Source organism: Megalobrama amblycephala, linkage group LG18 (genome assembly GCF_018812025.1).
Source record: "Megalobrama amblycephala isolate DHTTF-2021 linkage group LG18, ASM1881202v1, whole genome shotgun sequence".
In the NCBI taxonomy this organism is placed as follows: domain Eukaryota; kingdom Metazoa; phylum Chordata; class Actinopteri; order Cypriniformes; family Xenocyprididae; genus Megalobrama; species Megalobrama amblycephala.
This window is the reverse complement of record NC_063061.1, coordinates 8,402,415-8,423,255: the sequence shown is the minus strand read 5'-3', so window position 1 is coordinate 8,423,255 and position 20,841 is coordinate 8,402,415. Positions and strand designations below refer to the sequence as shown.

The 20,841-nt window shown below is 38.7% G+C and overlaps 1 protein-coding gene across 3 annotated transcripts in view; it reads right to left on the bottom strand.

Moving 5' to 3' along the window:
- The window catches only part of cpeb4b (cytoplasmic polyadenylation element binding protein 4b), a 36,464-nt gene that overhangs the window by 15,506 nt on the left and 117 nt on the right, over nt 1-20,841 (bottom strand). For 2 of the 3 annotated variants that reach the window (XM_048166733.1, XM_048166735.1), the window contains exons 1-3: nt 20,468-20,841; nt 18,491-19,657; nt 4,383-4,473 (exon numbers count right to left, since the gene is read on the bottom strand). The exon at nt 20,468-20,841 is cut by the window's right edge. In XM_048166733.1, coding sequence (XP_048022690.1) covers nt 4,383-4,473; nt 18,491-19,603 — 1,204 coding nt within the window. In that variant the 5' untranslated portion in view covers nt 19,604-19,657; nt 20,468-20,841. The remainder of the gene's footprint in view (nt 1-4,382; nt 4,474-18,490; nt 19,658-20,467) is intronic. The other variant, XM_048166734.1, reaches the window with a different exon arrangement.

The following is a 20,841-nucleotide window of genomic DNA, read 5'->3' as shown; positions in this document are numbered from 1 at the left end:
AGAATTGATTGAAAAAGTGTGTTTTTAACACTAATAGAACCAGGCCTAAATTCAGGTTGATTGTAGAGGACAATCCTGAAACAGTGTTTTTAACACCATGAATCTGCAGTGCCACGGCAAACAAAATATATTTTACCTTACAGTCGGAGCTAAGTGTGATGAGACAAAAGAAAATGTCTGACATAGCAAGAAAACAACCGAACCAAGTTGCCCTTGAAGGCTGTAAGCAAAAACAAACATACAGCAAGAACAGTACAATCTGATTCACAAACAAATGATTTTTATGAGCCGGTTTTTATGGTGAATCATTCAAAAGCGCCCACAAACTCATGAGCTACTGCTTTATATCAGTCTGATGAATTGTTCATTGAATGAATTCACTGAACCCGTCAGAGAAGTTACTGAATCAACATCTGACGCACTTACTGAACTTTCAGTGCTGTCCATTTTGAAATTTGAGGTTTCAAGGTTTGTGAAACTGTTCAACTGTTCAAATGACAACGTGCAGACTTAAAGTGCCCCATTATGCTATTTTAAAGGTTCCTAGATTTGTTTTAGAGGTCTACTACAACAGGTTTACATGCATCAAAGGTCAAAGAAATCTTTAGTTTTCTCATAATTTATATTACCACATTTTTCAGTGGTTCTCAAAGGACTCCGATGATTCACTCTCTCTAAATGCCTCCTTTCCGCGAGTCTGCTCTGCTCTGATTGGCCAGATGGAACATTTTGTTGTAATTGGTCTACCACTTATAGCACTTATCGACAGCAAAACGCCCATTACCATAACAGAACTTTAGTTCTGGTCAGGAGGATTCCGGATCTCAGCGATTATACACAATGTACCATATCAATCAGAGTGTGAGTCCGATGATGAAACATTGGAAGAACTAGTTATTCAACCCGAACCTCCAACGCAAGAACGACTTGAGCAGGACATTCCTCAGTGATGAGCTACTCAGTTTGATGTACAGTATGAGATGTTGCAACTGTAATTCCTCACCCTCAGCATTAACAAGTGTATGTCCATCAACAAACCGATGTGTATATTTCTAATTTATTGCGGTGCACATATGGGAACTGTATTATTAACAGTATCAATAACAGTGCAATAACGTTATAACATGAATGACTGATGTAACAAAGTTTGTAATCAAATATTGTTCCATCCTTTATCATTACTCAAAATAGTAAGAACGACAGACAAACTGCATTAATGGATACAGTTTTAGGTAATAGTGGGCCACAGCTGATTGGCAGAAGTATTTCATTGAGACAATAATTAGTTAAATCGTTAGCCGGAGACACACAATACAAAACACATTTTGAACACTCGGTAGAAAATATATACATCAATAATTAATCATACTTACAGGTTGTGATTCTAAAGAGCAAGTTGGTCTAAATAAAGTGAGTACTCTCCCATCCTTAATGGATAAGCATTTTGTAAAAACCACTTAGAAAACAGTGGCTGTTTCTCAATATGCGTTCTTAAGCGATCTTGCGTCCTTGTGTTCTTGCTCTACGTCATCATCAACCGTCGAAGTTCAGTTCCAATTCTCAAGAACGCAAGAACAGAGGATGCATGAAAGTACCCGGATGTGTTCTTGATATCGAGGATGCATCGAATGCAAACTTGAGAGAATCGAACCGTTAAAAATCCCAGAAGATGCTGCGGGCGGGCGACATACGGAAGCCTGTAAGCTATAAAGTTCTCGTTCTCACTTATGAGATTCCCGATACAAGCTTGCAAATACGTGACGGCTCGTGAAAGTAAACCGTTTGTTTTGCTTAATTTGAATAAAGTGATAACCTGAAGAAAGCCTGCAGTAGGCTATGTTTATTGGAATATAAAAAATAATCTTAACATTGACAAAGCATGCAAGTTAACACAAAGGTTACTCATTTTCATAAATACACGCGTGACGCGGTGAAATAAAAAGATATAAAATGATATGAAAACAATGTCTATAATAATATGAAAGAAATCTTTTAATAGGTTATGACAATTGTTTGTGATGTTATGTTGTAATTATTGTGCATTAGCCACTTATAATATGCTGGGACGGTCAGTTGAGCAACAAGATCACAGCACATCTCAATTCTCAAATGATGCGTTCTGTGTCCTCGCGTCCTTCCGAGTTCGTTCTTTCAAGGTCGCCTGGCAAGACCGGACTCCACAAGAACGCAAGTCCGTTCTCTGCGTACTTGGAATTGAGAAACAGCCAGTATCTTCTCGACATGTACACAATACGAACCAGGCAGCTACACTGTTTGAGCGTAAGAACATAAGCGGGCATTAGGCAAATGTGTTACCCAGTGTCACGGAAGTGGGATTCGAATTTCTGAAGACTCATTTAGGTGGTTTAGAGTTGATTCTTTCTTTTGAGAGATAATAACTATTTATCTTGCACTTTCAGCTACACAACTTTGCAGATTGTTTACATTCACAGACAGCTACATTACACAGTGCATTAAAGTAATCTTTGTTTTTTTATATTTTAATCATTTAATTTATATTTTAATTTACAGAACAACATGCACTAATAAATCATTGACAATACGACCAGTAATGTTAATTAAGAAATTAAACGGGGTCAAATTTGACTTCACGTTGACTCTAGCAGTGATTACCTTATGGGAAATGTTTTTATTACCATTTATGAAGAAAAAAAAAAAAAAAAAAAAAATACACAAAATGGAAGAGTTCCCTTCAAAAAACACAGCCACAGATTACAAGTTTAATAGAGCATACATAATAAAATTCACACCCCATGTCCTAAAACCAGGCTGATGTGTTTATGAAGAATAGTGTAGCTTTAGAGTTACTGCTCTGGCTAAGCTCTGCTGCACAGACACCACTATTTGTAGGTCAACACAGCTTTATCTCTCTTCTTGCTCTGTTTGTGTGTACGTGCATGTGTATGTGGGCGTGCAATGATTCAGCGCTAATGGGCAGCTTTTTACAGCTGCTCACTCTCACACCAAAAATTGTACCACATCTGATGTTAAAGAATTCTACATAAGTTTGCAAGAAAACGGGGTGTAAAATGCCACTGGAGAGCACAAAGTAACAAGTCTCCAAAGACAAAAAGGAAATTTTTTAATGCCTGTTCACATTTTTTTTTTTTTCCCCCATTATAATTCTGTTCTGCTCAATTGGGAAATAACAGGCTGCTGTAGCCAGCAGCAGTGACCATAAAAAAAGAAAAAAGATTAGATCTACTGTCTGCTCCAGAACATGCTCTAATAAACGCTTGGAATCACATCATGGACTCAATTGTTGTTTGAATGCATTTACAACTGATATCAAAGGTGAGGCGTCCAGTATCATGCCTTGCAATCAGTTGTCAGCTGCCGTAAAAGAATAATATAAAAGTGAGGCAATAACCAACCAATTTATGAAAAAAAAAAAAAAAAAAAAAAAAGAACCTGTCACAGAACAAGAGCTCCATCAAATCAACAAACTTATGATTTTGAACAAAAAGCTGAGAAATAAATGTTTTGTCAAAGACTTTGTCAGGATCAGATTCAGAACAATGATCAAAACACAGATGGAGTAGATCGAGTCCTTCAACACCCCCAAAGCTTGCAGTTTCAATATACTTCTTGGTAACATTAGGCAGTTTTGACCTATATGCGATCGAATGTTTGGCTTACTTGTGTGCAGGGCTTGACATTAACCTTTTTTGCTCACCAGCCACTCAGCATTTTTACTGGCCACAATTTTTAATCAATACCACGGGGAACAACTTCCATATACTATAGATATTTTTAATATTATCTCATAATATGGCAGCAGGTTGTTAGGCTGTTGTCACTTTAAGACCTGACACATGGATCCATTATACTGTTACAAATACTGTTTAAGCGTGACAAGCAGCGAAAAATAACTCAGTTTAGTACTGAGAGATGGCTTTATGTGTGCGCACTTTGGGAGTGAGCACAAAATCAGCGGGAATGAGTAAAATTATGTGCGATACCCGCAATCTCACGCCGAAATTCAAGTCCTGTAACACCAACAATATTCATCCAGAGCAAAAAAATGTATAAAAAATGTATATATAAAATTCAACTCGCTGACATGGCTAGTACTGAGTTACAACTTGCTGGAAAATCTCGTCAATGTTGGGGAAAGAGTTAAAAGCTGAAGTGTGACAACACAAAAGAGGTGGGGGAAAAAAATATTCGTCAACGAAATTAACACTGGCAGAAACGTAAAAACACATTCTGTGTGAACGACCCCTTACTGGAGTACAAGCCAGCTTCCATTTGATTACAGAGATAGCAATGCAACTTAAACCACGTGAGTGGGACAAAGGTTTCTGGACATCAATACGGTATTTTGACACACAATCTCCTTTCGTGGACTCTTATCTTACCTTTCAGAGTGTCTTGCTCAGCCCTCATGATGTCAATCAGAGAGTTCTCCAGAGAATGCATGTTGAAGCCATCGAATGAACGGGGACGATCCTGTGAGGGGAGAAAAGGAGGATGAGTATCAAGAAAAAAAAACAACTACGAAGGCATTTCTCATATCCCTCAGCTCTGCGGGAGTATCCCTTTCATCTACAATAGAGTTCAAGCTGTTGTGCTTTTGTTCCTCTCAAAGAACTATATCCTGTTGAAAGGAAGTCACAAATGAAAGGCTCAACAGAGGCTCTAGACCAAAGTATAAATCCAATTTGGTGCTTGACCCCTAGATCATGTGGCTAATGTCTGTGTGACAAGTCTAATGATTGACATGATTTATAAACACAAAGGTTGAAAAACTGGCTGAGGAAGCACAGCGGCATGATAAAAAAACACTAGCAATGAAGATTCAACTTGACCTCTGGGTTTATATTGTTGGGTTACAATGACCAACAAACAATGTTAACAACTCAAACTATGTGCACGACTGAATGGTTTACGTCCTTCTTAAAAAGGGAGAAAGACATCTTTTACAAAGCGACAAAGCCTGAATTTCACCATTTACATGACAAATGGTTCATACAGAACCTGAAAACCACAAGTAGATCAAAGTAATTTAACAGCTAATGTATATGCATTTGACATTATCCAAAATGACTTTAAGTGTGTGTGATCCCTGGAAACTAATGGCACTACTAAGGTCACCCTTTACCAGATAAACTACAGGATTTATTATTGGATTAAGTTTAAAGAAAAAAAGTCTTACATAAAAATTAGGAGATAACTGTTGGACGAGGCCAATAAATGATAAAGAGAGTTCATACTTTAAATGGATTAGGATATTCCCCTTTACCTGATGACTCAGCACAATCGTGCATTTTAAACTGGATCAGAGGTCATCTGATCTCAAAAAGTGAGGATTGTATTAAACACCACAGATTCAAGATTCTTCATTCTATTGTCCACCAAAAGCAAACAATAACAGAATCTAGGTCTTCCTGTTTTTTGAAGGTCAGAAAGACATACTTGCATAGCAAGTAAACAAGTAAGCAAGTAAACCTCCGCACTTAAAGGGATGACAGTTACATTTAAATGTCTGCACCAATACAGGGATACTTCCCTCAAAATTAAGATTTTCATCATCAATTATTCATCACACTCCATGTGGTTCAAAATCTGCATGACTTCCTTCTGTTAAAGACAATTTTGTCCTTTCAATGAACGTCAGTAGGGCCCAATGGTCTTAAAAACAGACTTTCTCAAACCGGTTTCAAATGACATGAAGGTAAGTAGGGCGAAGTTCAGACTGCAGGTAAAAGTTGTTGTTGTTTTTTTTTTTTTTTTGCTCATGATCCGACTCAGATCTGTTTTTGTCATGACACTGTGAACAGCACAAACCACAAGGAATCTGATCTTTTTGATACTGATTTGGGCCACATCTATATGTGGTCCTAAATCCGATACAGTTCAGATGTTTTTTGAGGCAATGTGACCTCAATCTGAACAGTCATATTGGAATTCATGTGCCTCGTGTCTCTAGATCGTCATTTGTCACAATTCTCAGATCACAGAATAAATAAACAAAAAATCGCTTACTTTAATGTCAGGCGTGTTGCCTGACGTCTTTTTATCATTCTTTTGCGCATGCGGGTCAGTTAAAAAAAAAAAAAAAATTGGATCTGAACAATAAATCAGAATTGAGCATTAGGCTCAAAGTGTGAAAAGAATGGCAAAATCTTGTTTTTGTTTTGTAAACTATCCCATTAAATGAGAAGTTCACACAGGGCAGGGCAGTGGAATGAAAAATAAAAACAGCAAGGTCTAGACATGTGGGTTTTTTTTTTTTGTTTCGTTTTAATGTGAGCGCTGCCTTTTTAGATCACTGTGTCACACACGAGACTTGGACGAAACAGTCAAACACATTCTTCTAGTACATGTTTACATAAAAAAAAAAAAAACAATAAAAAAAGCAGTGCAGTGGAATGCAAAAACCTTTTCTGTGTGAACCGTCCCTTAAGGCTTTAATACACCACACGACTTTTGCCCAGATTTGCCTATAATGTTGTGTATATTTGACCGTTTAAGCACAATACGCCATGAAAAAAAAAAAAAAAAAAAACTCAATTCGGTACTCACAAGCTGTTTCAGATGCGGCTTTGTGTGCACGCCACTTATATAGATCAGTGGCATGCGTGCTTTTGGTGTGAGCATGAAACCTGCAGTAATGAGTAAAATTACGTGCAATATAAAAGCGCTATTCAACCGAAGCGAATAAGACGCGTGAGTGACAGGAGGCGGGTGTGTATCAAACTGTAAATTCGCCGTTGGTCAGAAAAGAGCAAGAACGAGCAGCTGGTATCGGTGTGTCGATACCGCAGAAAAGAAGTATTGGAACCGTTTCAGATACTTCAGTATCGATACATATCGAAATTATGATATTTGACAACACTAATGCCACCTTTTTAAATGTTTGAAACAAGAAACTTGCTCACTGCTTCATATATGATGCAGCCAGGTTCAGCAGGCTATTTATATAAATAGCTAACGTGGTGTACCTGAGCTCCAACATAACACAACCTCCATCTGAACTAGATGGTGCCGAGATTAACGGTACAATCTGCTCGTGCTCAGTCAGATCTGGCAACTGCTGGGATCTTCAGAGCACCACTCATCCCCCTCAGCTTAGAGAGGCCGTGTGCTCACGCAGGGCACTTATGCCACAGCACAGGGCTGACGCGCTGATTCAGAACATGAGAGCAGGCCAAAGGCCGTCTTCAGAATTACCGCACAGAACACTCTGCTGAGAGCCCTTTGATGAAGAACCAACCCCATAAAGATTGAAGCCACCATTAACAAAAACTGGACAAGCTGCATTCTATACACCACATCTTATTAAAAAGGTGTTAATAAGCATTTCCCGCTCCTTAATGCGAGAGCTATTTTGGGTTTAACTATAATTAGACCGTGCACAGGGCTTGCTGACTCAAAGGCCTTTACCCACCAGGGGCATGTTTTCAGGTCATCATAGTTCGAGCGATACAGGAAAAAGTCTACTGTGAGCTTTTCAGAAAGGGACCTTGATGGAACACCCTGATGTGAGTGATTAAGTGTGGCATGTTACGGGTGTTTTTAGGAACGACATTAATCTGAAATGTCACGGCTAAACTAATGAAAGGGGGGGGGGGGGGAATGAGTGCCAATGGCTTGACATTGTGTTTTTTGTTGCAGCACAAGGTATTTCAAAGCCTTCCACATCAAATCACTCTAAAGCCTATTAATCTGGCATTTCCACACGGTTGGGAAGGCAGGGGGTATGGAAACTTTCCACGGGGGAGCGCAACTGACTCTGCTGATAAAGTAATTAAAGTGTAGAAAGAGCTCTTGGTCAGATAAATGGTCAAATAACCATGACCGTTATGGCCATACCTCTATCGCAGACCTCTTCCTATTGGAGCACTTTCAATATGAAAAAATACAGTTGTATTTTGGTTTTCAACTGACAACTGAAAAAAAAAAAATGTCATTACTACAGTATTATTACAGTAAATTACTACAGCACCATTCCAAAAATAAATAAACTTCAGATCTCAGAGTTGAAGGTTTATATGAAACATTAAAAGGATACTTGGCCCAAAAATTAAAATTGTCATCATTTACTGAGACTTGTGCTGTTCTAAACCTGCAAGACACAAATTAAGATAGGTTTCTGTCCCTCCACTTAAAGTCCAGGTAACTAAAACTTAGAAGATCCAAAAAGGTCATAAAGGTGTCGTAAAGAAATCCATATGAATCGAGCAGTTTAATCCAAGTCTTGTGAAGACATTCGATCACTGTATAGGATTAGCAGATTTAATTTAAGCTTTTATTTACATCTAAACAACGATCGACAAACATACATAGAGCACATCACATGGAAAGCCAAACATGAGTGTGTGATGGTTTGTTCTAGCATGTTACACATACATAAGCATCCATGTTCACCATATGTTATGTGCTCGATGTATGAGTGTTTACATTTTTACTTTTATCATATAAAGCGAAGAAAGCAAAGTTTTGGTTACCTGGAATTTCACTTGTGGTACAGAAACCTCTCAGGTTTAATTAAAAATATATTATTTTTTTGTGTTTCGAAAATTAACCAAAGCATTACTAGTTTTGAAACAACATGACCATGAGTAAATGATGACAAATTAAATTTTTAGGTGCCCTTTAAAGGCAGTTTAGTCTAAAAACATAAGCCTTCAACAGAAGCCTATTTATTTGTATAGCGCTCTAGACTACGACTAAATGGTCACATTTTGGGACCTTTTTTTTTAACCAAAAGTGGATCGGAACAGCACTATTCGATTTGAACCGCACCACACAGATCATTTATCAGCTCGGCTCAAAAGACGGCACAAGCTAGAGTGAATGCGTTCACTTGCCGACCGGTCTCGATCATACGACCACTGAACCGCACTGTAAGATCCATTGAGAAGCATTCGAGTTAGGTGCAGAGTTCTCCAAATCAAAACACTAATGTCTTTGTGATTTAAACTAGTTTAAAGCCAGATGCTGACTTTAACAGCACTGACGCTGAAAACAGGAGAAAAATTGTGCCACATTGATTAAGTTAGAAGGCTTTTCAACCCACTAATCACCAACATTTACCGTGGATTTACTGTAGTAACACTAACTGTAACCATGGTATTGTGGCAGAAATGTGGGATAATCATAACAAATTTTATTATATTATTATTAATGAAGACATGTATTATAGAAGTAATGGAATATAATTACAGGTTTTTTTTTTTTGTTAAGATCAATTTGTATACTAAATGTGTTTAGGCTGTTATACCAAATATATAAACCATATAGTTACTTTTTGCATGGTAGGACTTGAGGTATTATGTGTGGTTATACTATACAAATGTATGACTTTACCGGTTTTAATAAGAAGAATTCTAAAAGAATGTTTAGATTTTAGATTTTACTGTATAAAAATGAAGCTGTTACCATTTTTACAGATGTTAATGTTTTTGTTAATAAAAATAAATTTACATCCGCATCTCAAGCTCAAGCTACTGCCAAATGTGCATTTCCATCAAACAAAACATGTAATACTAAAAATTAAATCAATATTTATAATTATTAATTACTTTTGGTGCTACCAAATCAGCTCTACTGCTGCTACTGCTCTCAAATTTACATCTAAAATCCTGTTGTACTGAGAAGAAGAAAAAAAATGTTAATGTATGCCATGTAACCTAATTTAAAATTATTGCTTGATTGATTAATCAAATTAACCGTCAAGTTTACTCTGCCAATATATTTGCATATCAGTTGAATGCAAATAATAATAAAATAAAACGCTGCTATTTTTCATGCAGCGAAAGCAGTGAAATACAGTGACCATGGAATATAGCATTCCAATCATATGGCATCCATCTTGTGCAAGTTTACATAGAAAAACAATGGAAAAATCAATGCAAAAACACGTTCTGCAAAAACGATGATGACAGAATTTTCATTTTTGGGTAAGCTAAGCATTTAAGGTTCTAACACCAATGAGTCTAATACCAAAAACCATTTCCTTTGTATTAGCTACGCCATAAAGACCATGAATGTCCGTGTTGAGGTAGCCTGAAGCTCACACAATCATTAGAGACTTTAAAGACGATTATAGAGAGTTAATATGATGGCTAGAATATACAAAAAAAACAACAACAACAACAAAAGACTTGGCTGACCCACTGCACAGTGCCCTAAAAAACACACCGTTACTCATTACCGTAACAAAACTCTGCATCTAATGTTACAAAATTAAGCTAGAAAGGCATATACATGAGTTTAAAAAAAAAAAAAAAGAAGAATGATTTGCATGGAGTGTAAAATGTAAAGTGTGTCATATTAGGCAACTGCACAGTCAAATCCTTGGCTAACCCTCTGTTCTTTACGATAAAGCCGAGCGACAGATGACTATTTGCTGTGGGCACCTGCGCTCCATGACAATAGCCAATCAAAAGCTGGCCTTGCAAGTAAAACAAACAGCTTTAAAATGTCTCCATGTCAGCTTGATCGCTAATTGAGCCTTGGGCATACAACAGCCCAACTGGATAAAAAGAAGAGACACTTCCCAACAGCCATATTTGTTTTTCTGTTTTCTTTACAGTGTCTTCAATCATCTAACCTTGTCACATCTTCACCATCATGAACTGCGTGTCCCATTTCTCATTTTCTCTTTGAGCAACTGCTTAATTACATATCTCGACAGCGCCTGTTCACGTGTGAGTCTGTCAATGTGTATGTGAGTGTGTGTGTGCGCGCGCGCGTGTGTCCTACCCCCCCTCCGGAGACAGCCTTTGCTTTCACACCAAACATCAGATATTCTTGGCTGAGAGTACACAGAGCCTGTGGAAACTTCCAGCGACATTATGCAGTGCTGGGAATCACATCACGTATTCAACCAGCTGGAGCAAATAGCTGTGAATAAGAGCTGCCTGTTCTCAGCGGTGGAAGCCACAGGTTCCAAGCGCTATCAAATACCTTTAGTTTGTTGGTTTTACAAAGAACAGAACACATCAAGATCACAAAACTGCAGGCTGACCCCAGATTCTATACCAGATGATGAGCTCTGTGCGCAAACACCACAATAAGAGGATCTGGAAGGGCCAGGCACCTGTTCCCTGGAATCAAGCGAAAAGGGAGATACACTGACACAAATGAGGACTGATGGCCCATAGAATTGACACTGTTATCTTTAAATGTAGTGTTATAGTAAGTGGTTATTAACAATGCATTCTGGAAAGTACCAACAAATATTCTTCTAAAAAACCAAGAGGATGACACTAGCGATGTCATTCACCGTGTATGAAATGAAGATTGTGACAAAAAAAAACTTGAGGCAATGGTGCATTGAAGTCATGTAGAGAAAGACTGAATTCTCGAGTTGAATGCACATGAATGCCACCACAAAGTAAATTGATTCATAAATTAAATTTTAAAAAGTCTTTATCAATAATTTTGTTCAAGTAGAGCTAAAAATCTTGCTGTATTTGTTGTAGAAAAGGTATCTTGCTCAGGCAAAAGTGATTTGAACACACTTGATGTCGTAATTGTGACTTCCCCTCACATAAATAAGAACTTCCCAGGATGACCACAAGATACAAGGACTACGCCACATGAAAATTAAACAGACAAGCTCAAATTTAACAATCAGTTTACCTTTTTTTTCCCCACAATTCCTTTAGTGTGAGTTTCCATTTGGTGGCATTTTGTTCAAACAATTATGTTTAATATATATATATATATATATTTTAATTCAGTGGCAAAAACAAGCTTCCACAAAATTACATTTTAACTTGAGTCTGTACATTTAACAGTATTTTACTGTAAAATTACTCAAAATGTCCTGTTAGATCTATTACAGATTGTCACCGTATATAGTAAAATATAGTTTAAACCAATTAACAGGTTTTTAAACAGCATTTTTAAAGCATTTTACTGTTAAAATTACAAACTGTGAAGAACCCATAGCACATTATTATATTTTTGCATATCAAATTTATAATACCTTTTAATTTTATTAAATTTGTCTTTTTTAGTCCAATAGTGACAAGAGAGCAGAGAGGGGAACAGGATCGGAACTCAATCCGCACATTTTTTAGGAGAAGGACGACACGTAATTTGGAAAATTGTATCTATAATTTTATTATGATGTTACCTTTAAAGGCAATGAGGCACTCCACTGTGTGTCACACCTAACAACACCATTTAGCCATGACTATATTCACAATACACTATGGCCCCTGTACTTTATTGTAGGGCTGCACGATACTGATGCTTTGGTTTTTTTGCGATATGGAAACAGTTTCATCAGATGACCACATTTCACCAGATTATTTGTAAAGAATGAATCATTCTAGACTGATTGAGCACAGAAATTAAGAAATTGAACAATTAAATGTAAAATAACACTGCATAGTCTTTACTGTATGAATTAAATATAATTAATCTTTGTTAAAGCCTTGTTTTTCTTTATTTTGTTGTTTGATTAACATTAAAGACAGACGACAGCAGGTTTATTTAGCTGCTGTCACTTTAAGAAAAAAAAAAAGACATATCCAATATTCTGAATCATATCCTTTTTCTTTTTCAGTTGTTTATGTTCACTTACGACATAACCGACTGTGTTTACAAGGATACTTGCCGAGACGGGCATTATGACAATTTCGCGTGCATTTTTCTGTTCAAGAACAAATAGAGGTGGAAGAGAACGGAATTGGTGTTCGCGTGCTGTCTGTGCTGCTCTGTGTGTGCACAGAAAAAGCACGAAAGTTACGAATCGCGTCTTCTTGCGTTTGAACTGTTTAAAATCGCTTGAATGTTTAAACTGACAGGACCTAAAACAAATGATATATGATCTATGATGGTTAAACTTTGCAATTAATCCGAGAATCACATGCATTTGGAACCATGGGGCCTGGTCCGTATTGGATAACGGATCAACTACGATCCCTTTAGCCTACTTGACATCGTGACTATTGCACATCACAATATCGATGCTAAAACGATAGATCGTGCAGCCCTACTTTATTGGTTAAGTACAAAACATTTTATTTAGAAAAAAATACTGCTAAAGGGTATTAGAGCTGCACGATTAATCATTAAAATTTCACGATCTCGATTTAAACAACCACACAATCTCTTTCCTAAATGACAACGATTCTCCTGCGTCTACTAAACCTTTGACAAAATCACACCGGAACATTCAGATCTGCGTTTGCGCTGCAGCTGACCCAGAGAGAGCAGTTGTCATGTATTAGGTATGAAACAGCTTCACAAACAGTCTTTTCAACACACAGTAGGCCTATTGCTATTTCTGTTACAAATATTCATATTAACAGTAAGTACTAGGATAAAAGTTTATAGTTTATAGATTTAAACACTGATGTCTACGGTAGCGATCAAAATAGAGCAAATCACCTTTTGAAAGTAGCTTGGAGCTTCAAATAACGATTGTATCATTACATCGTTACACCACTAGGTGGCGACAAGTGACTGTTAAAAATGTATTTGTCACTGAATCATTATTTTAAAAGACTCGTTCAAAAACGCTGATGAATGAATCAAGTGAATTCATTCAGTAATGAATCAAGTAGGGCTGCACGATATATCGCACGATACGAAAAATAACATTGAACATTAAACGCGATTCTTAGTGCGTTCTTAGTTATAATATACATTTGAAAAAAGCAACACGCGTCAAACTTCTTTTCAGACACGAGAAGCATTTATTAACATCTTGTCCAACAAAAGACAACATTTAATAACATGTTTTTACTCCAATCTCACTTCATAACGACAGTTATGTGGCTTCTTACACAGAATAAGGCAGTCGTGTGTTTATTAGTCACGTATAATTAATCAAAGCATTTCAATCTTCTGTTTATTCAGCTACAGCGATATGATGCGTGTTTTCTTCTGCTGCAGGGCATATTTTGATTTTCTGTGCAAGAGCGCCCTCTGGCTTTCAGATGGAGAAGCATTTACTACTGATCACAGAGCCGTACAGCTCTGACAAGCCATGCAGCCCTAGAATCAAGTGAAGTATTTGAATGTGAGTCACTGAATCAAACTGTTTTTTTAATAATTAATTCAGATTAATTAAACATTTTATATAGACTGCAGCAATTAACATTTTGTCAGAACCTCTAGTAAATAACATGTTATTTTGTTTAGTTGTCTGTTGAGAATTGGGGGAAAATGATGATCTCTGTTTGAAACAAAAATGATTCAATTTAATTTAAAATTGATTTAAAGGTCCCATTCTTCGTGATCCCATGTTTCCAACTTTAGTTAGTGTGTAATGTTGTTGTTAGAGTATAAATAAAATCTGTAAAATTTTAAAGCTCAAAGTTCAATGCCAAGCGAGATATTTTATTTAACAGAAATAGCCTACAATGAACGGCCTGTTTGGACTACATCCCTCTACTTCCTTCTTTAATGACGTCACTAAAACAGTTTTTTGACTAACCTCCGCCCACAGGAATACACAAAAAAGGGGGCGTGGTCTTGTTGCGCTCCCACGGAGAAGAGCAAGAGTTGCGTTTGTAAAATGTGTTTGTCGCCATGTCGTCGAAACTCTGTTATTTTCATCCCGCAGTCCAATCACCTTTGTTTGGCCTTCCCAGGGACGCTGTACTTAGAAATCAGTGGTTACAATTTATGTTTAACTCGGTTCCCGAAAATTATAATCCACATGTTAAACTATGTGCAGCACATTTTACTGAGGACAGCTTCCTCAATCTCAGTCAGTTTAATGCCGGATTCGCACAAAGATTATTTTTGAAAGATGGAGCAGTTCCCTCTTTGTCTGGAGAAGGCGTTGTTTGTGGACCACAACCGGTAAGTGCATTTTATTATTTACGTTGGTGCGTTTAATAGTTTCTGTAACTTATCACACAAAGGGCAACGCTGTTTAGCTTTGTTAACTAGATGGCAATTGAAACTTATCCGACCAAAACTTTTAAAAAGTGTAGTAATTCAACCGGACACCATCGATTGTTGGTGTTTGTTATGATCAGTTTAAATTATTTGTTGATTATATCTGTTGTTTACTGTTTAACCACATGCTGGTTTAGCTGCAGCCACGCGAATCATTGTTCTATGTTTAGGCCTATGTAACGTTACCTACTGTAAATAAACAGCTTACCATTGTGACACATCCTGTAAAAGACGTGTTTGCACAGGTTCTACTCGATCCTCTTCATCTATGTTCTCCGGGTCTGATTCCGGCTCAAATTGATAGGGTTAAATTAAAGACGTGTTTACAATAACACTGAGCGCGTGCATCTCCCCGTTATGGTAAGAGGCGTGACCTTTCTGGGCAAGGAGCGCTAAGCTGCTGTCGAATCACAACACAGGAACCGCTGGCACAATCAGAACTCGTTACGTATTTCTGAAGGAGGGACTTCATAGAACAAGGAAGTCATCAGCCCGTTTTTATGACAGTGGAAACAGCGGTATACAGATAAGTAAATTATGTGAAAAATACTGTGTTTTTTTACACGCGAAACATGAACACATGTTATATTGCACACTATAAACACAATCAAAGCTTCAAAAAACCACGAAGAACGGGACCTTTAAATTTACCCAGAATCGTGCAGCTCTACAAAGTATCTAGGATTTTTTAACAATCCTCACTTCACCCTCCACCACATGTACACACACACACTAAGCAAACATGACCAGTTCTAGTACAGCTTACAGACACTTATGCCTGTCATACTACTGCTGCAGCTGCCTAAATTAATTGAACGTGATATTTATGTATTGTATATCACCTTAACAGATCTAAAGATGGCATCTAGCTCCATTTAAGTATGACACAAGGCCAAAAATATACTACCAGGAATAAAACAGGTTGGCCGACATTTTAAAATCTGTGCTACTATGTGCTACTATTAATGCACCGGCTTATGTAAAGATAATCAAATGGGTGAAAAAGACAATATCTACATTACAGTTATTCTCTTTGTAAGATTAGCATCAAACCGTCCGAGACGGTGTCATGGTAGGCAACATTTTTGAGCTGTTGTCAGCTACTAAAATCTCACAGAGTTGTTTGGAAAACAAAACAGGCAGAGCAAAGTTAGTCATCCAAGCCTCTGGCACATGTTGCTTTGGGCCCAACTCAAGGAGAATTTGTCACAATGTGCCATGAGAGAGCAGAAACAGGCAAATTAGAGCTGTGCAAATGCACAAAACGATCTACGTGTTATGGAGTTCACACTGACAGCAACTGCAGCTTTAAAGCAACCAGGCATCATTCAATTTCAATGTAAACTGCCAATTTCCGGCGACAAGAGCAACAGAGACTGTTGGCAATGTGAGAAAGATGAGATGAGCTTATATGCAAATGAGCAGTCGAGACACGTTGCGACGACTACCAATGGGAGAGCACAGAGACATGCAACACCTTTTATATAGAGAGTGGGGGGGGGTGCTTGATATAAACAAGTTATATGCATTATATATCTGTAATTAAGTTGTTATAAACAAAGATTTACATAAAATTGCTGAGATTTATATTTTCTTTAAATACTCTTATTCTCACAATATAATTAATATTCTTTAAACAAGATTTATATATTTTGGCACAGTTAAGGCCAGTTCAAACCAAGAACAATAACTATATTAGTGTCCACACCAACAGATGATAAATTGTTTATTTTAAGTGCGTACTGCAATTTTGTTTAAAGCTTTTTAAAGTTGTGTGGATTCTGATCAGCTGTCAATGTTTTTATTGTTCATCAGCAGGAAAGAAAAAAAAACATTCTGAAAGTGATTTGAACATTATCATTCCTCTTTGTTGTTATCGTTAGGCCGTGTCCACCAAAGCATTTTAGCCAGCTGAAAAAGCTAGATGCTTTTTTTTTTTTTTTTTTTTTTTTTTTCCTTCTTTTTTTTTTTTTTTTTTTTTTTTTAGTTGAGACGCTTTGTTGCTATGATATGGAATATCTGTTGCACTTGTAACTGATTTCGCAGATAAATTGTTTCAGACTAAAAATGTCGAAACAATGTAGAGTACTTGCTATGTATGTCCGGAGACCAGCAATATTAATTTGTCATCCATTTTGTTTCGTTCTCTGGTTGATGTCGTTGTACAGCAAGAATGTTGTAACAGTTGGTCGGTGTTGTATTGCCCCACCCCTCCTCCACTCCGATTGGACGGCTGACTAAAAAGTGACAGTGACGAGCGCCGCATTTTACTCAAAGTTGAACATTCTTCAACTCAAGGCAACCGGTTAAAAACGCAGAGCGCTCAGCGCTTGAGCGTGAAAAGGACGCTCAGCGCCTCGTTACGCTCCTGGAGTTTAAAAAACGTGGCACTCCCATTGAAAACAATTGGAAAAGTATGATAGCTGCTAGAAAAAAACGCTTTGGTGGACACACAGCCTTATAGTTGTGGTGTGGATTTCACTATTCTCATTAAGGTGCGGTCACATTTACCGTTGCTTCACAAAATTTTACAGGCAAAATACAGTCAATTCGAGGAATCCGTGCGAGCGTGAAGTATTGCGTGAGGGCAAAAGATTTCCTCACACAGATTTCGCACATGTTCAAGCTGGTCACGCAAATTCACCGCTTTGACCAAGCTATCGACAGCTATTTGGTTTTGGCTATTGGCTTCATACATCTCTATGCTATTATCAACAGACCTATTTTCGCCTGCTGAAATTTCACTAATATGACCACACCTTAAAGGGATGGTTCATCCAAAAATTTTAATTGTTATTACTTACTCTTAAGTTCTTCCAAACCTGTATGAGTTTCTTTCTTCTGCTGAACACAAAAGAAGATGTTTTAATGAATGTTGGCAACCAGACATTTGACCAGGCATTGACTTTCATAGTAGGAAAAAGAAAATACTATGGAAGTCAATCGGTCCCATCAAATGTCTGGTTACAAACATTATTTAAAATATCTTCTTTTGAGTTCAACAGAAGAAAGAAACTCGTACAGGTTTGGAACAACATGAGAATGAGTAAATGATGACAAATGTTTTATTTTGGGGTGAACTATCCCTTTAAGAATTGGAGCTACACCGATTTACAATCAGCTTTGTATTGTTGCAACATCAGTAGTAAACGAACAGTGTTACCTGAACCAAGACATTCTAGTTTATTTGTCAGAAATGGTAGTCTTTTGACATCTCTCTAGGGCTTTCACAAAAACTACAGATTGCACTTGCACATTTTTATATCCCTGCTCACGGACAGACGGATCGAGTCCAGTTCATTATGGGTGTAAGTTTTCCTACCTTTTTGGCAAAAGGGAACGCCAAAGCGCTCTTTCTCCATTTTCTCTAGTCAAGTAGCACCTTTTTTTTTTTTTTTTTTTTTTTTTTTTTTAAATGCCTTTCTACTGCATTTACAAAACCATGTTTTATTAAAAGCCCATCTTGCCAGCAATGAATCATCACCATAGTTATCGTCTTTGGTGTCAACCTGCCTTGCTAATTTATCAATTAATAACTGGTTATTGTTACCTATTTTTGAGGCAAATCATCATGTCAATAAAGCACACACACCTGAAAAGGGAAGATGTTCTCGCTCCTGCTGTCATCCATCCAGGACTTGGGGTTGAAGCCGGGACTGGCGCGGGAGTACTTCTGCTGGGGCATGTGGTTGTTGGGGAAGGTCTTCTTCAGCGGGGAGATGGAGTTGATTGGCGTCATGCCGCCATTCAGGCCTCTGCGGTACTCGCGGCCCTGGGAGCCACCCCAACCGCCATAACCCCCACCTGGGCTCCAGGATGTGGAAGAAGGAGAGGGTGAGGGGCTCTGGTAGCTGCCCCATGGTGACGGAGGCTTGCTCAGGTTGTTGGAGAGATGCGGCAGCTGGCCGAAGGGGGCGCTGCGGTGGGGGAACGGCGGCGGATGGGGACTAGCCGGAGAACGACGATGCTGCTGGTGCTGGCTGTGAGGGTGCTGGAAGTGGGGGTGAGGTGGGTGGTGCTGGGAGATGGGACCAATCTGAGGGGAGAAGTTGCCCCCGAAGCCCGGGCTGACATGGTGGGAGAAATTCTGGAACAGCAGAGGGCCATTGTTGGCTGAGGCAGCCGGGTTGAAGAAGCTGATGTCCTCGTTGATGATGGTGGAAGGGGTGGCAGGGATAGCAGCTGACCAGTTGTTGAAGCTGGTCAGGGAGGAGGAGGTGCTGGATTGGGCAGCCGTGCCCAGTCCCGAGGGCTCCTGATAGTCAAAGGGCGTCAGCACGGGGGACTCCAAACGCAGCTTCTCCTTGCCGTTGGTCCCCTCGGATGACCCACTCTCCACTTTATTCTCTTCAGCGCGAGCCTTTTCCAGCTCAGAGATGATGCCGCTCTCCTGGTGTCCGGGCGAGAGCTGCTGCTGCTGCTGCTTCTCTTGGGTCTCCTGCAGCTCCTGCTGCTGGACTTTGGGCTTTTCGGAGCCCAGGATTTCATCTTGCATGTTGCTGTGAGCGCCGGCCGTCGGGAACAGCCAGGTCGAACCGCTGTTGCTGCCATTCCCAGCCGGGGTGCTGTTTATGAAAGCGGCGGGGCTGGCGGTCGCATTTTGGTGGTGGTGTGGGGGTTGCAGGTGAGGGTGGATTCGTACTGGGAAAGCAGACTTGTTGCCAGTGTTGTTCTGCACTAAGACTCCAAACCCGTAATCCCCCATTTATGTTCTCCAGTTCAACCTGGCTCCAACACAGTTGTTCTTGCTTCCTATGCCCTAAAAGAGAACACACATCCACGGTTAAAATACTACATGACACAGTCGCACAATATAACACATGACACATTAAGGCTCCAAAAGGGGTTTTTCACAGCAATGCCATAGAAGAACCAATTTTGGATCCCTTTTTTTTAGTGTGAATAACAATTTACATAACCTAAAGAACATTTTCCCAATATAAAGAACCTTTTGTGAGAAGGAAACCTTCCATGGATGTTAAAGCTTCTTTATTTTAAGAGTGTGGAAACACTGAGGACACCCTTTGGTGAGAGACTATGTGGCACTCTGCCACCAGACGTCACAAATACTGACAGGAGAGATATATTTAATGAACGTGTCATATCATTAATTCTCTGACGATGTTGATTATGTATGCCTTATTGGCTATAACACAAGTTATAAAGGTCTCTCGGGCTCTAATTATAGATTCGTGACGTCTCTTCGGCTAACAGCTAACAGGCTACCGGCTTATTCAACAGGAACTGCTAAAAGGCTTCATATCAACCGAAAGGCCGACTCGACCGTGTTTTTCTGACGCAGAAATAATACAGTCAGGTAGCTTACACGACAAAACACCTCTGCTGTTATTAATATCTAAACACCATCCAAGGAAAAAGGTCCTCAGAAATACCTTCCCTTTTTAACGAACGAACGCTCGAGCTGAAAAATGATGACGTCTTCGGCTCTCGAGCTACAATACTCGCAACACTGCACGATTTAACACGTATAAAACCACAATAAACATGTAATATTAGGGATTGATCATAAATACGTTGACAAAAATCAATAAATAAATTCATTTTTCACCTTAGTGGCTGATCCGAGCGATGACTGAGAGGACAGACACTCGTTCCAGATATCACAACGCAAACTATCTGATCTGATATTATGAACTGGGGATCTTTAATCCGTCAAGAGTGTCTATTTGTTTTCTCCCTTCCTCGTCTTGACGTGTCCTGCCTTCTCAATGACACAGCCCTGTCTCGCTTTAGCCAGCTGCTAACCTTTAAATCACTTGCGTAGACGATTCTACGTCATTGACTTAAATATAAAAAGACTAGTTTAGTTACTGGTGAACTATAATGCGTTCATGCGTCCTTTTCATTGTTAGATTTTCGTTTCTCTGTATATATATATTTTTTTTTCACCAGCGCACTGCTGCTCCCTTCGCTGCGCTGCCG